The sequence below is a fragment of the Spermophilus citellus genome, assembly GCF_964194105.1.
Source record: "Spermophilus citellus genome assembly, chromosome: 1".
NCBI classification, from domain to species: Eukaryota; Metazoa; Chordata; class Mammalia; order Rodentia; family Sciuridae; genus Spermophilus; species Spermophilus citellus.
The window spans coordinates 11,305,577-11,322,628 of record NC_138182.1 but is presented as its reverse complement, the minus strand read 5'-3'; the positions used below and the strand labels follow the sequence as shown (position 1 = coordinate 11,322,628).

Sequence of the window (17,052 nt, the reverse complement as noted above, 5' to 3'; positions counted from 1 at the left end):
TTCTGAAGTGTCTGTTGTGATATTGCCTTTTTCATCCCGTATGCTAGTAATTTGAGTTCTCTCTCTTCTTCTCTTCGTTAGCATGGCTAAGGGTCTGTCGATTTTATTTATTTTTTTAAAGAACCAACTTTTAGTTTTGTCAATTTTTTCAATTGTTTCTTTTGTTTCAATTTCATTAATTTCAGCTCTGATTTTAATTATTTCTTGCCTTCTACTTCTTTTGCTGTTGTTTTGCTCTTATTTTTCTAGGATTTTGAGATGAAGTATGAGATCATTTATTTGTTGGTTTTTTCTTTTTTTAAGGAATGAACTCCAAGCAATGAATTTTCCTCTTAGAACTGCTTTCAATGTGTCCCATAGATTCCGATATGTTGTGTCTGTGTTTTCATTTAGCTCTAAGAAGTTTTTAATTTCCTCCTTGATGTCTTCTAAAACCCATTGATCATTCAGTAACCTATTGTTCATTCTCCAAGTGATGCATGATTTTTCCTTCCTTCTTTTATCGTTGATTTTCAGTTTCATTCCATTATGATCAGATAAGATGCATGGTATTATCTCTACTCCTTTATATTGTCTAAGAGTTGCCCTGTGACATAATATATGATCTATTTTTGAGAAGGATCCATGTGCTGCTGAGAAAAAAGTGTAACTGCTTGATGTTGGGTGGTATATTCTATATATGTCAATTAAGTCTAGGTTGTTAATTGTGTTATTGAGTTCTATAGTTTCCTTATTTAACTTTTGTTTGGAAGATCTGTCCAGTGGTGAGAGAGGTGTGTTGAAGTCTCCCGTGATTATTGTATGGTGGTCTATTAGACTCTTGAACTTGAGAAGAGTTTGCTTGACGAACATAGCTGCACCATTGTTTGGGGCATATATATTTATGATTGTTATGTCTTGTTGGTGTATGGTTCCCTTGAGCAGTATGTAGTGTCCCTCTTTATCCCTTTTGATTAACTTTGGCTTGAAATCTATTTTATTAGATATGAGTATGGACACTCCTGCTTGTTTCCGCAGTCCATATGAGTGGTATGATTTTTCCCAACCTTTCACCTTCAGTCTATGTATATCTTTTCCTATCAAATGCGTCTCCTGTAGGCAGCATATTGTTGGGTCTTGTTTTGTGATCCATTCAACTAGCCTGTGTCTCTTAATTGGTGAGTTTAAGCCATTAACATTTAGGGTTATTATTGAGATATGGTTTGTTCTTCCAGCTATATTTGTTTATTAATGTTACTAAACCTGATTTGTTTTCCTCTTTGATTACTTTCCCCCCTTTGCTGTCCTACCTCCCACTGTTGGTTTTCATTGTTATTTTCCATTTCCTCTTCCTGTAATGTTTTGCCAAGGATTTTTTGAAGAGATGGTTTTCTAGCTGCGAATTCTTTTAACTTTTGTTTATCGTGGAAGGTTTTAATTTCATCTTCCATCCTGAAGCTTAATTTCGCCGGATACACGATTCTTGGTTGGAACCCATTTTCTTTCAGTGTTTGAAATATATTATTCCAGGATCTTCTAGCTTTCAGTCTGTGTTGAGAGATCAGCTGTTATCCTGTTTGGTTTACCCCTAAATGTAATCTGCTTCCTTTCTCTTGTAGCTTTTAAAATTCTCTCCTTATTCTGTATGTTGGGCATCTTCATTATAATGTGTCTAGGTGTGGATCTCTTATGATTTTGCACATTCGGCGTCCTGTAGGCTTCTAGGATTTGGGATTCTGTCTCATTCTTCAAGTCTGGGAAGTTTTCTCGTATTATTTCATTGAATAGATTGTTTATTCCTTTGGTTTGGAGCTCTGTGCCTTCCTGTATCCCAATGACTCTTAAGTTTGGTCTTTTAATGTTATCCCATATTTCTTGGATGTTCTGCTCATGGTTTCTTAGCAGTCTTGCTGAGCTGTCTATGTTCTTTTCAAGTTGAAATACTTTGTCTTCATTGTCTGATGTTCTATCTTCTAAGTGATCTACTCTGCTGGTAGTATTCTCAATTGAGTTTTTAAGTTGGTTTATTGCTTCCTGCATTTCTAGGATTTCTATTTGTTTGTTTTTTATTACCTCTATCTCCCTGTGTAATTGATCTTTCACTTCCTGGATTTGTTTATGTAGTTCCTTGTCAAAGTGATCTTTCATTGTCTGATTTTGCTGTCTCATGTCTTCCTTGAGACTCCAGATCATCTGAAGCATGTATATCCTGAACTCTTTATCTGACATTCCATCTGTTGCAGCTATTACCTCTTCTAAAGTTGAGTTGACCTGCGTTGTTTGTGGTCCTTTCTTTCCTTGTCTTTTCATACTGCTCGCGTTTCTTTCTGCTTGGTGAAACTGTTGTGTTTTTGAAATTTTCCCCCTATTTATTTATATTGCTCTTGTATAGTTGGAAAATCTCCCTTGCAGGGCGGGTAGTGGCTGTGCTCCTCCTCTAATTAGGGTGATCTGTCTACCACGCTGGTCGGTCGCAGGTCTGCCCACCCTGCGGGCGCGGGTGGCAGCTCTGCTCTGCCCGCACTCCAATTGTGGTGACGTAACTACCACGCCCTCGGGTCGTTGGTCCTGATCCGGATGTGGGCCGCGGCTCTGCTCGGCCCCTACTCCAATTGGTATGACGTGTCTACCACGCTGGCAGGCCTCTAGGCCTGTTCCGCCGGTGGGTCGCAGGTCTGCCTACCTTGCGGGCTCGGGCGGCAGTTCTGCTCGGCCCCTACTCCAATTGGTATGACGTGTCTACCACGCTGGCAGGCCTCTAGGCCTGTTCCGCCGGTGGGTCGCAGGTCTGCCTACCTTGCGGGCTCGGGCGGCAGTTCTGCTCAGCCCCCACTCCCAATGTGGGTATCTGACTGCCTCTCCAACGGGTCGCTGGGCCTTTTCCGGACACGGGCGGCGGCTCTGCTCCACCCCCACTCCAACCAGTATGACGTGACTGCCTCGGTGCTACGTGTCCACCACGCTGGCAGGCTACCGGGCCTGTCCTGCCAGTGGGTCGCAGGTCTGCCTACCTTGCAGGCTCAGATGGCAGCTCTGCACAGCCCCTACCCCAAATGGGGTGACTTGGCTACCATGCCGTCGGGTCGCTGGTCCTGTTCTAGACATGGGCGGCTACTCTCTTCGGCCCCAGCTGCAGTTGGGGTGTCGTGATACCATGCCGGCGGGTCACTTGGCCTGCTCTGGGCGCAGGCAGCAGCTCCACTCTGCCCCCCTGGCCCCCACAGCACCCAGCAGGACCCGGACCGAGAAGCAGTCACCGCAGGTTCCCCAACCCTGGGCCAAAGCAGCTTCGGGAGCCAGAACCCGGCCTCTCTGATCCCGGCTCACGCTCCGCTAGGAGCAGGCTCCAAGGAGCGACCCCCGCGGGTTCCCCTGCCCCAGGCCAAAGCAGCTCTGGGAGCCAGAGCCCGGCCGCTCCAAGCTCTCTGAGCTCGGTGCACGCTCCCCTGGGAGCCGGCTCAAAAACGCAGTCCCCGTGGGCTCCCCAGCCCCGGGGCCAAAACTGTTCCGGGAACCCAGCAGCCCCGAGCTCAGCGCACGCTCCACTTGGAGCTGGCCTCAACACGCAGTCTCCGCAGGTTCCCCAGCCCTGGGCCAAAGCAGCCCCGGGAACCGGAATCCGGCCGCTCAGAGCCCGGCGCACGCCTTGCCAGGAGCGAGCCCCTAGGAGTATTCTCCACTGGTTCTCCAGCCCCGAGCCTGAGCGATCTGTCTGCGAGGCGCAGGCAAATACCAGCCTGAAATTACCTGCTCCGTAGCTGAATGAGCTGAGATCAGTAGAAAACAGGGATGATTACATCAGCTCTCCAAGATGGCGGCTGCTGTCCTCCTCCGTGGTCCGACCGGTGTCGAGAACCGAACTGGACCGCTTCTCTCCCGTCTCAAAGCCGGAACTCAGCAGTAAGCACGGCCATTGCACCACTGGCAGGAGCCCCCAGAATCCGCATCGCTGTATCCCCACTCCGGCACCTCGCCGCTTCCCAGCGTGCGCCGCAGACTCCAGCTGCGGGGCGTTCCGCCGATCAGGCAATGCGACCCTCTGTGCGGAGAAATCGCCCGCGTCCGAGCCCCTGCAGCCGAATCTCGCGCGATGGAAATCCGTCCACTAGATTCTGGAGCACTTCAATTTCACTGGAAATTCCCAACAAGATAGCCTTCAGCTGTTTCACCTCGTCTTTCTCCCGCACAGTGACGCGGCGCACTGGGGTGATGCACTCCCTTCACCGCCATCTTCCCAGCCTCCTTTTTTTCATTATTTCTTTATATTGATCTTCGAGGCTATGAGTTTGTGTTCTGATAGGGACCATCCTCTTATTCCACAATTGGGAAATCATTATTTTGTTTTGGAAAGTCCAGTTGTGTGTTGGGGCATGCATCTCTGTGTGTGTACACATCTGCATTGCTAATCTTAAAGTTTTTAAAATTTATTTATTTATTTATTTGGTACCAGGGGTTGAACCCAGGGGCACTTTACCACTGAACTACATCCCCAGCCCTTTTTATTTTTTATTTTGAGACAGGATCTCACTAAGATACTCAGGCTGGCCTCGAACTGATGATCCTCCTTCCTCAACCTCCTGAGTAGCTGGAATACAGGCATGCACCACTGCAGGGGGCTAATGTTGCCATTATTATTAATAAAGCCTGTCAGTAGTCATCTGAAAAGTTGGTAGACTGAGTCACAATAATTTCATATTCTTTTGTCATTTAGCTATAAAATTACTGTTAAGCAAATGAACATACTCAATATTAACCACTAGGAAAGAGATTTCTTTTAATAAATAGAGCATTTGTGTTAAGAATCGGGGATGGGGGTGGAGATGGAAATTTTCTAAAAATGAAACAGAGGGCTGGGGTTGTGGTGGTGGTACACCACTTGTCTAGCATGTGTGAGGCACTGGGTTTGATTCTCAGCACCACATATAAATAAGTAAAATAAAGGTCTATTGAAAACTAAAACATATATATGTGTATACATACACCCACACACACATAAATGCAACTAATAGATAAAAAGTATTTGCTACATTGATAAGCTAGCTCTGCTTACATGTTTGGATATGATTAATATCCAAATTACACCTTTCTAAATTCTAGTTGTGTGCATATGTGTGCAATTATTAATTTTCAAATGTTAAGATTATTTTGAGATTTTAGTTTAGATTTTTTTTAAAGCCACCTTTAATAGAGTCTCCAAAGATGATAGGAATTAGAGCATGCTACACATAGAGGAGTAAAATCTTTAATGATAAACAACTAAAACCCCAGTGTGATCAGTTGGCTCTTCCTTTATCCTTGAGGACAGAGATATACATTGTCCTGCTTTTGTCAGACCTGAGTCAGTAGCTTATATTGATTGCTACAGTGAAGGAATGGAATCTTGTTTTTTTGGAGAAGAGAAAGCATAATAGAATTGTTGAAAACGTATGAAAGCCAAACACCCTCATATTCCATCAGAGAGAATTCTGTGTCATATAGAAAGCTGATATTCCAGAAGGCTTTAGGAATTCTTTTTTAGTAACTTAATTCTTGCCCTCTTCAGTTTCATTTTTTAAATAATTGGGAATAATTACAGCCCAGGGCTTGGAGTGTAACTCAGTGGCTGAGTGCTTGCTGGGCATGCATCCTGGGTTCAATTCTCCAACACCGGAGAACTATTGCAACCCAAATTTTATTTTCTGACAATTGATTGTAATTGGGCAAATACCCCATTCTATGTTCAGAGTAGGTTTTTTTTTTTTTGGCAGGGGGCATGTGTGTGTACCAGGGGTTGAACTCAGGGGCACTCAACCACTGAGCCACATCCCCAGTCCTATTTTATATTTATTTAGAGATAGGGTCTCACTGATTGCTTAGTGCCTCACTTGTGCTGAGGCTGGCTTTGACCTTGAGATCCTCCTGCCTCAGCCTCCCAAGCTGCTAGGATTATAGATAGCACCACTATACCTGGCTAGAGTAGTTTTAAATGTTAAAAAAAAAATCAAGGACGTTCTAGACTAAAATATTTTAAAAATGGGATTGGAGCATTTGAAAGAATAATTGGTAGAAAGAAAAGAATTTACAGGGAAGTGGATTTTTAATTAATTTGTAAAATTTCCCTCTTGCTAAAGGGAAGTTTTGGATCTGGGGAAAAATGGATCTTTTAAAATTATATTTAAAGCAATAGAGGCTAGGGTTGTTAGGCTGACTAGAGTCAGCCAGAACTGGGATATTCTGGAACATTTGAAGTCAGTCTGGTAGGATAAGGATAAAAAGTAGGACATATAATGCCTTCATGCTCAGCTTTCTTGTATTACTTGCTGAGCCTGATGAGAAAGTCGCAGCACAGAAGTTTTTGGCACACAGATGTGCATAAGTAAGCATGTCAGGTCTGTCAGGTCCGTACAGTTACTAGGGCTTTTTTTGAATCTTGTGGTAAGTTCTTCTCTGTCTTTGAGATCTTTGAGATCTTTGGAGTCCTTCATCTGTATTTTAATCCTTCACAGGGGTTCTTCAAGTTTACTAGGACTCCATCGACTGGGGTGGGTGGCTTCAGCAATAAGTTATCTTCTGGAGGCTGGAAGTCCTAGATCAAAGTATCATTGGGGCTGGTTCTTTTGGAGGATCCTTTCCTTGGTCTGCAGGTGCTGGTCCCCTGTGCCTTCCCATTGGCCTTTTGCAGTGTCTGTGTCCTAATGCCTCTTCTGTAAGGACTTCAGTCGTGAGATTATGGCTCACTCTAATGACTTCATTTAAGCCTAATTATTTTTGGAATACAGACTCAGATGTGGGGGTTAGAACTTCCACATGTGACTTTGAGGGAGGAGGGACACGATTCAGTCCCTATAGTCCCCGATCCTGTTTTCATCTGTTCTCTCTGTTCGGTCTGCCGGGGAGCTCCAGGGTAGAAGCAGTGCTGTCTTCCCAGCTCCTGTTGAACACAGCATTATTTTCAAGGTGAGTTTACAGGAATGGTGTGTTGGGGCCTATTTCCCAACATGCTTTTTATCTTTGATTCCTATAGATCAAAATCTAATAACTTCAGATCTTTATTTTGAAATCCTATATTCTCAGGAAGTTAAGCTTCAGAATTTTAATAGGTACATGTTAGATTCTGTTCTGGACAAAGAATCTCTCTGAACCAAAAGAGTAGAACCAAAAATAATGGCATCAGCTATCCTTTTCACGAGGGAGTAACAACAAACTAAAAAGGTAGAAGCTAAAAAGGTAGAGACCTATTATGCCAAACACCGTTATGAAACTCAATTTTATATAAGAGGACAATTTGTCACACCTACACTGCTTGCTTGAGTTGAGTCCAACAGATTAAGCTTACAAAAGATGGCATTCACAAACCAACTCTTTGTCATTTGTCCGTTTAGACTGGATATATTTAATAAAGACATCACTTAAAATCATATTAATTTAAAATGACATTATTTGGAAATTACACATTCTTTCTAGTCTCTCACCACATGTCCCTTGAATGTGTCTCGAGTTCTTTCTCTGTAAATGATAATGAAGTTTTGATCAAGGGTGTGCATGTGGACACTAGCTGCTAGACAGTGAAGGCCAAAGACCCCTCTGTTCAGGGACCACCAAGTGCCTCTTCCCACCCTCTGTCATTGCCTGGATCAGCACACCTTTCGTCCCTGTGATTCTGTCCACCCCTCTTCTCATTGCCAGTTTTCATTTGAAATTAATATATAAATGTCATTAAACTTTGCCTGAATCTCACTGTTCTTGAGGAAGATATGCTTGTTATCTGGTTAGGTAAATATCACGGTAAAATATTTAAAAGTTTAGGTCCCAGAAAACATGTTGAATGATCATTATCTGCTGTTGGAGAGCTATTTTTATTTGACACAGTGGGAGGATTCTGATTAGAGAGAAAAGAATGTTGATCAGTCATCTTTATTTTAATCATGTTTTGTGATATGAAAAATAAAGTCTTAAGTAATGTCACTTTATGATTATTAACTTTTATTTGAAATTATTTCAGACTTATAGTAAAGTTGCAAAAGTACAGGGGATTTCTGTATCCACCAACATCTACAACCTTCCCTCTCCCTCTTTACACCTATACATATGTATAGGTATAAAGTGTGTATTCATATACATTTTCTTTACCTGAAATATTTCAGAGTAAATTGCAGGCCTGATGCCTCTTTACTTTGAAATAAGTCTGTGTTTCTTAAAATAGGACAATTTTTTAAAAATATAACCACAGTATTTGTCCAAATTAGTACTTTAACATTCGCATATTATTATCATCCTCTCTACCGATTATATTCAAATTTCATGAGTTGTCTCACTAAGGCTTGTTACTGTAAACGAAAGAAATTCTGGCTCAGAATCACATACTACATTTAATTGTTGTGTCTCCTTTCTGACTTTTTTTTTTTTTTTTTTTTTGGTGCTGGGGATTGAACCCAGGGACTTGTGTATATGAGCAAAGCACTCTGCCAGTTGAGCTATATCCTCAGCCCTTATTGTTTCTCTCTTTTAATCTGAAATAAATCCATCATAATCTGCACAATTCCAGTCTTTTTTGGTCCATATGATCTTGAATTTTCTTTTTTGTACCAGGAATTGAACCCAGAGGCGCTTAACCCCTGAGCCATATCCCAAGCCCTTTTAATATTTTATTTAGAGACAGGGTCTCACTAAGTTGCTTAGGACCTCACTAAGTTGCTGAGGCTGGCCTTCAACCCACGATCCTCCTGCCTCGGCCTTTCGGGCTGTTGGGATTATAAATGTGCACCACCTCTCCTGGAGTGCTGGTGTTTTGAAGAGCCCAGTCCATTTACTTTATGGAGTGTTCCTCCTCCTCTGGGGTTCCTGTGCTTTCTCCTGACTACATTTAGTCTCTGCATTTTGGGGGATTCCCCACACTGATGTTTCTGGCATGGAGGTGCCTCTGTGAGACCACGGGTGGCCCAGGATGGTTCCCTGTGGGTGTAATGCTGTGGTTCAGGGCGTGTCTCCACATTTCTCTGTTGTATACTTACTATGTCTCCCTTCGTCATTCAGGAAGTGTCTGATAGGAGGAGACTTCAGGACTCACTAGTTTTCACATTCTTCCTAGTTTATATTTACTGAGGTGTAAGGCTCAAGGTGACAACTGAAGTGTCAGATTTGCAATTGTAATTCTGAGACTCATGAAGGTGGAGAGCAGCAAAAAGATTTAGTTCCTAAGTTCATCACTATGGAAATTAAGTGCTCAGATGAAATAAAGCCTAGTTTACCTCAATTTTGTGTTTGATGGGCTTATTTTGCAGGGAAGTCAGTTTGATAGCATCAGATAATTAAGAGGGAGCTGCAGAGAGGTCTAGAAAAATAGCCTGATGGTTACTAACAAGATAAAAATTAATTAAGACATGGTCTCACTATGTTGCCCAGGTTGGCCTCCAACTCTTGGGTTCAAGTGATCCTCCTGCCTCAGCCTCCTGAGTAGCTAGGACTATAGACATGCCACAGTGCCTGGCTTGAACAAAACTCAGTTTAAATAGCAAGAAGATCTATTTTTTTTTTTTAAGATAGCCATTTGTGAGCATCTGGTGTCGGTATGTAGAACTGTATAAATTCATTCTACTTCCTGCACATGATTATATCCCATGATCTGGCATTTGATGGTACCAACTGATTTATCAACTGCTAATAAACCTTGCAGCATGGCTCTACTGTGATGAATATATTTCAACCAGAAGTTTGTCTTTGATGATTCAAAAATTCTAAGTTGGTAGGGCTTACTCCTTTTTTTGTATGTGTGATTTTTTTTTGGGGGGGGGGTGTTGGTTAGGGCTTATTCTTGCTGACTAAACTACAAGGTCTATGCATTTAAATCCCAATATGTTAATCTACAATGCAAAATAAGACATAGTGAATCCGTTATTTATGTGTTCTTTGGAACAATAAAATTTTTGTTGGATAGGAAAAACCACAGGAAGCCAGGTTCTCAAAAGTCTGCTTAGTGAGGGTGGAATCACAGTAAGGGAATTGTTCTTTTGAAAGTTGAAAAGTGTGCTCCCTGGGATTCCCATCCATAGAGATGCTTTTGCAAAAGGGGGAAGCACACAAGACCCCTCCTCTTGCAGAGTAGCAAGGCATGTGACCTACTAATGGCCGAGGTGGTGTCTAAAAAACTTGTGTTAGTCACACCTCCCTCACACAACAGGCCTGGAACAGATGTTTATTAGCATCAGACTTCTGTAGTTAGGTTTTTTGTCTAGGTGAGACCAGAGGAACATTTGGTTCAGCAGACACTAATCTCTAACTCATTTTTCCTCTTTGTTTCAGTTAACCATTTCTTTCTTCCCTCCCTGTCTCTATCTCTCCCTCCCTTCCTTTCTACTTACTAAAGAGATTTAAAAACCTTCTATTCAGTTGTATTTGGGCCTGGGAGCCATTTTGCTCCAGTGTGTATCTGTGATCTGTCACTGGTTAAGAAGGAACCATTGCTGAGTCGTCAGAAGTGGGGGAAGTGTCTAATGAACAGTGTCACCCCTGGAAGATTCTTGATGCTGTTGATGATACCACAAGGCCTCAAGGAAATTTTCACATTTTATTGAGTAGCTTTGGAGTTCAATGTCTAGAGAAGGGTTTCTTTCAAAAGTGTTAAGTTTTACTTTAAAGAAGATATATTTTACCTGAGAAGTTCAGATGTGTGAAACTACTTTGTGGGCTTTGACAATACATGTACCTAAATGAATATTTTTTTAAATACTTTTTTTTTAGTTGTAGATGGACACAATACCTTTATTTTACTTACTTATTTTTATGTGGTTCTGAGGATCGAACCCAGGGTTCAACTGACACATGCTAGTCGAGCACTCTACCACTGAGCCACAGCCCAGCCCTAAATGAAAAATTTTTAAGACAGTTCTGTAAGTAAAGATTTTGTCTTTTTAAGCTTATTTTTTTGGTTTTCTACTTTTAGTTTTGAATTCGTCCAATCTCTCTAATTGTGAAATGTTATGTGATATTTGTTACACAAGGCCAAGATTGGAACAAAGTGAGTCCATTTTTGGTTTCCATTCAAAGTGAGTTTAATGTACTTACTTTTCTACACAGTTACACGGATATCTTCTAAGGTAAAATAGTGCCTCAAAATAAATTTGGGTGTTGAAGCCTTCGTAGTGGTATGAACACAACAGCACATGGCTGCACAGACGTTTCTATTTATTCTCTGCTTTTGTGAGCATTTTCTTATGTGAAAGAACAGGCTGGGGACAACACCTGGAGGGCCACAAGTTGCAGGCCTATCTCTGCAACCTGCTGTGGACATGGCTGGGATTGCTGTTCCTCCATTTGTTTATTCATTCCACACGTGTTTACTTGCCTCCTGTGTATTACTCAACTTTTCTGGCTGTAGTCATAGCAAGAGGAAACTTGACTCCTTCACTTAGCTTTTAAAATTGTTTCTCCCCCAGCAAGGATGTGCCCGTAGCATCATTTTACATGGCGGTGGGCATGGGTAGATTTCTCCTATTGACCAGAGGGCTGAGATGCATTCTTCCATGAAATGGGTTCTAACAATAATCGAGACTTCACATTCGTTCTTTCTTTTTATATTTATCATATGGAGTCTTACTCCTCACAAACCATGGTTTACTTTCAAAAAATATATTTTAAACCATCTAATAATATCTTTATTTAGTGTCACATTTATTTTATAAAGGGTAGATGCTTATTTTAGCAATGATTTGTCATTAAAATTATGTCAAAATGTCTTAAAATGTTGTTGAAACTGTAAACAAACTCATAACACACACAGAGCTAATTATGGATGCCATCTGTTTATTTTTACCAAGCTTTTTTTTCAAAACCATGGCATTGTCTGCTTATGATAAGCTTCAAGATTATTATAATGACTAAGTCCTGTCCTTCAATTAGTGTAGTTGAAGATGGAAAGATAATTTGCTTGTTCATTGACCTTTTCCTGTGCCCATGTATGAAATATGACATGCCATGGCAATGTAACTATTGTGAAGTGCATTTAGGACATACTTAAGTTCTATAAGGAAGAAAATCAGTATCAAAGCAGCAGTTATGGCCAAAGTTTTATTACAATCCTAAAGCTTTTTTAAGATTTTCAAGGATGGGAAGATTATCTTCTGTACCACCATAATTGGCTTTATTTTATCTCAAGTTTAGGAATTTATAGGCGATCGATCAAGTTATAATGACATGTATCCCTGTTGGTGCGCCTGCGTTGTCAGTGCATGTTTTTGCACATATGCATCCCATGTGTTAGTGTGGAAGGCCAGGTACTCCCTTGACAGCACCAACCTGAGCTGTTCTCCGCAATTTGCTGAGAGCGCAGAGTGATTCACTAGCTCTGCTTTGCTATTGTGCATGCTAAGCACTGCCCAGGTCAGTCTGAAGGGAGAGCAACCTGCAGGCTCCATCTGCTCCTTTCTGCTGCACTGCATTGATGCAAGACCACGCTAATCTGGCTGCTTGTCAGGACAGGTTAGTGAAAGCATGCAGTGGCTGAGACGTGGCTCGACCAGTGCTTTGGAAAATCATAAGCAGCCCCTACAGATGCCATGTTAAGTGTAGCAGAACAGGCTGACTATCAGCCACAGCGAGACTTGCAGCACAATGAATGTGTGAATGTGTTTTTCAGTTGAGAATCAGTTTCAAGTTAAATTGTTAAATACTGTTGGGCCACAAGTAAATCAAAATTGGGAAAAGTAACACAGATAGTTTACAAATACTTTTTAGGTCTGAATTTTTTTGATTATCGTGATTTATGTGCCCCATTGTGTTTAGTCTTTCATCTTATTCTCCTGTCTGAGGGTATTTTAGCCAAGTATAACTGATAAGTATAACTGACCTCATTTTACCCAGCACCTTTTGAAAACTCTCTTGTTTAATTCTGCTTGCACACCTTGCTCTTCAGCCACTGACAGGCACATCTTGGCCTTGCAGGTTGAGCATCCTGTCACAGAATGCATCACTGGCCTGGACCTTGTCCAAGAAATGATCCGTGTTGCTAAGGGTTACCCGCTCAGGCACAAACAAACTGATATTCCCATCAATGGCTGGGCCGTGGAATGCCGGGTTTATGCTGAGGTAAAGCCAGTGGTGCTGGGAGCAAGGATGGTGGTGGTGTCCAGAGTCAGGAGACCTGGTGTAGCTAGCCCACGGGTAATGCAGGGCGTTAGGTCCTGTGTCAGGTATTTGATTATGTAATCCATAATCAAACCAGAAAAATGTTAGATGATTTCCACATAATTCACCATGATTTTAAAGAATTATGTATTTCCAGGTGGGAATAGCTGCCATTCCAATCAGAGGCAACAAGCATTGGTTGAGCATTTCTGAGCGTGAATGGACTATGGTTTTATTTTTATTTTGTTTGCTTTTGTTTTTCAACCTCATTAATAAGAAATAGTTATAACTTTCTGTGGGCTTTTTCAAAAGAGCCTACCCTGGGTACAGGTTATTGTTGATTCCATGTTTACTGAACTTTTTTCCAACAGTTTTTTTTTTTTTTTAGTTTGTCCTTTATGATTACATGGACATTATGATTAAAATTTGAATGAGCTTTTCATAAAGCATGTATTCTTATTTCATAATTTTACTCATCAGTTCTTAGTTCAGTATTTTGATATTACTGTATAATTATATGAATCAGGAAATAGAGCACTCAGTACCTAAAAATGTGTTGGTTTTTTTTCCAGATGATTAAGACAAGAATGCAAGGCAACATTTGCACCTTTACTTTTAGACTGTCTAAAATGTCTGTCCATATAGAAAAAAAAAATCAGTGGTATCTGTGTTTAAGACTACTGAATGTTGTGTCAATCTTTTTAAAGTAGCTTGAAATATGTTTTGTCATGGCTGTTACTGCCCCTCCTGCTCTGCATCATGTGTTAAGGGGTATGTCTTTTTTGTGACACTGATCTTACTTATTATTTATTCTGATGATCTAAGATCTTTGTAAATGGAATACATATCTAGCAGCACGTGCAGCGATTCTTTTCAGGTCTTTATTTGAAGAGCCCAGATTCTCAAGTTTTACCATATGTGAGCTGTTTTGAGAAGTAAGAAAAACAAATATCTTTAGTGCAGCACATTTTTTGTTCTGAACTTGAGTATGTTTTGATGTAGAGCCTAGGTTATTTTATTTTTGCCCAAGGCATTCTAAGAAGTTTTATAAAAAGTTGGAATTTTACCAATTACAATAAAGTACGATCAAGGTCAGGCTAAATTCTGCTTGCAGTTCTGTTTGATTTTTAAATACACTTTTGAGTTGTCTAGTGGGTAAGACAGTAGCATTCCGAAATCTGTGATTCGGTAAATACCGTATGTTAAAAATAGAGCTATGAATGCTTCTTCGTTGTAGCTGACCTTACTTGTGCTGATTTATATTTCAAAGACTGTGCTTCCTTTCCTTTGAACTTTCAGGACCCCTACAAGTCTTTTGGTTTACCGTCTATTGGGAGATTGTCTCAGTACCAAGAGCCGATACATCTACCTGGTGTAAGTCATTAAGCTGTAATACCAGCTGAGGGGTTAAAATCTTGATTTATGTCGTACTTTTATGTGAAAGCAAGTCAACACCAAAGGGTGTAAATTGAGGGACAAGTGTAATTCATGGGGAATCAGTGTTTTTGTTTAAAAAAAAATTTTTTTTTGTACTTTAGAGTGTTCAGGAAAGACAGAATTCTTCTGACAAGGGAAGCTCAGAGACATCTGATAACATAAATGATAGTTTAAGAGGTTCCCAGTTCTTTTGAAAATCGTAACGAAAAAGATCATGTAATCCTAAGGAAGAACTGTAAATGATTTTGTGTGTGTGTGTGTGTGTTACAGTTTAATCTTTTCAGTAAATAGAATGCAGCTTCCCTAGATAGTCAAATGTCAAGAAACTTAAACACAAAATCATCCCATTAATTGAACTGGATTAAGAAAAATAGAGTGTGCCTCAGTCCATTAAGTGTCACTGACTTTAAGAATACATATTGTTTATATCAGTTAAGAAAAAGTGATCTGTTTTGTTCCACAGTCTTTCTATCTTTAATAACTGCTCTTTAAATAGTTTTTGTTGCATGAAAAGAACAAGGACATTCTCTTTCCCTTAATCAAGGTAGTAAGTGCACAGATATGACACCATGTTAGCTGGTGGATGACAGGGCTGCACCATCTGTGAATATGATTATTCAGCTTGATTACTGGCAAGAAGATGGTGAAAGATTACAGGAAGAATTCTAAATTTGAAGATGTTATTGGATATATGATTTATTTCACTTTTTAAATTGTTTTTGTCCATGTGCTTTCTAAAGGGACTTGACCCTTTCTAGGCTGGGAGACTCCATGCTGTGTTCAAAGCCTGAAGGCAGAAAAAAAATTGTAAAGATTTAACAGGCATTATGTGACGTTAAATAGCAGATGAGAAAATAAGTATTATAGGGACATATCTAAACACTTTTTTAATCAAACAAAAAAGTATTAAATATGAATTGATAATGATTACTCGAGTTGTTAGAAGTTTTCACCACGTTGTAATAGCTAACAGGATGTCAAACATTTTGCCCTCGCAAGTTTTTGTAATTTGCAATTTTCAAACGTGAGACCTGTTGAAAGTACAAGTGATAATGGACAAACTATACCCCCTACAGGCTTTGTCCCACCAAATCTTTCTTCAATTAATGCTGCAGCAGGAGTTTTATGTAATAACATTTGCAGTTGTGAGCCATCCATAGAAAGAAAAAACAATTAAAATGCCTTAAATGTTCTGCTTACTGCTGTTATTTGCTTGTGTGAATGTTGCATGTCAGCTAAATGGACCAAGGAATAGATAAAGTGATTGGGTGCAGGAGAGTGCACACTAAGCTTTGTCTATCATTATTGCTGGGAGCAATCAAATTGATGTCAGCAGGACAGTAGATGCGTTGACAGCTGTAATTATGTATCTCCATGGTGATCACTTTTGGCCTGTCATGGAGGCCCATGAGTCCCCTCTCTTGGAAGCATTTAATCAGATTGGGCTGTCACTTGTCAGGTAGACATAGCGGGCTGGGAGTTGGGCTTCGGGGGAGAGGTAGATTGAGAAGGAAGGGTGGGAGACGTCTGATACTTCCCAGGGCCCACTGTGGTACTGGAGAAAGCAGTTTCAATTATGCTGGGGGTTTCTGAGCAGTGGTTTAGGAATCTCATACAGAGCTGTGTGGGTGTTCTTGTTGTGAGCGTCCTAGGTTTCCTCCTTGCCTTATTAAAACTAGATCAGTCAGTTTAACTTGAGGAACCATGTTTACTCTTACCTTTTTTGGTCACAAGCATCCATACTTAAGAGTTGACTTATGGTTTGTACTTTTCACATGCATCTTTAAACCTGAAATTTATCAATAGGGCAAATATGAAGATTTCCTTTCTAATTCTTGATAATCATATTTTATGAATTTATTTTCAGACTACATTTTTGTTCTGCTCATAAAATTGGTTCAATTTCCATTTGATTTTATTCCTAAAGCACTGCAAATTTTTATGGCCTTTGTTTCCCTGAAGGAATGAGCACTTGATTTGACTCTTAATTGTTAGAAATTAGTTTTTCGGAAAAAAACTTTGTAAACAGTAAATTATAGAACAGGGGTTTCATGCTTTGTTACAATTTCAAATTGGAAACGTCAATTTGCCTACATGTGTTGATTACACATATTTTGATTTTACCCCATATGTTTTTAAATTAAAATGGCGTATTTCCATGATCATGATTTTAGTAAATACGAGAGAGACATAGTTGTATGTAGGAGCTCTGAGTCACTTAACTTTTAGGATGGTATTATTCAAGGTAATTAAAATTTTTAAGTTGTGAACTGTAGGAGGATGTAATAAATATTCTTTATTGCCTGTTATTTCACCAGTGAGTTAAACATCAGAATTTCTCACTAGCTTATAGCTGTTAATGTAGCAATGATAGAAGATGTTGAAAGTCAAAGGTTTTAGAACACAGCCTCATTAGCAAGTATGCTGTGGTTTTACATGTGACGTGATGGTAAAGTTAGTTCTTTAACTTTTTGGCATTAAAACGGAGACAACTAAAGTACACAGTCATCTTTTTGGTTATATAACCTGATCGTCTGT

General features: G+C 40.3%; 1 protein-coding gene across 6 annotated transcripts in view; it reads left to right on the top strand.

The window, feature by feature from the left end:
- The window catches only part of PCCA (propionyl-CoA carboxylase subunit alpha), a 371,716-nt gene that overhangs the window by 181,441 nt on the left and 173,223 nt on the right, over positions 1-17,052 (top strand). For 4 of the 6 annotated variants that reach the window (XM_081297669.1, XM_081297666.1, XM_081297667.1 and 1 more), the window contains exons 13-14: positions 12,895-13,038; positions 14,377-14,451. The exons of 1 other annotated variant lie outside the window; for it this stretch is intronic. In XM_081297669.1, the coding sequence (XP_081153795.1) occupies positions 12,895-13,038; positions 14,377-14,451 (219 nt within the window). The remainder of the gene's footprint in view (positions 1-12,894; positions 13,039-14,376; positions 14,452-17,052) is intronic. One more of the 6 variants, XM_081297670.1, reaches the window with a different exon arrangement.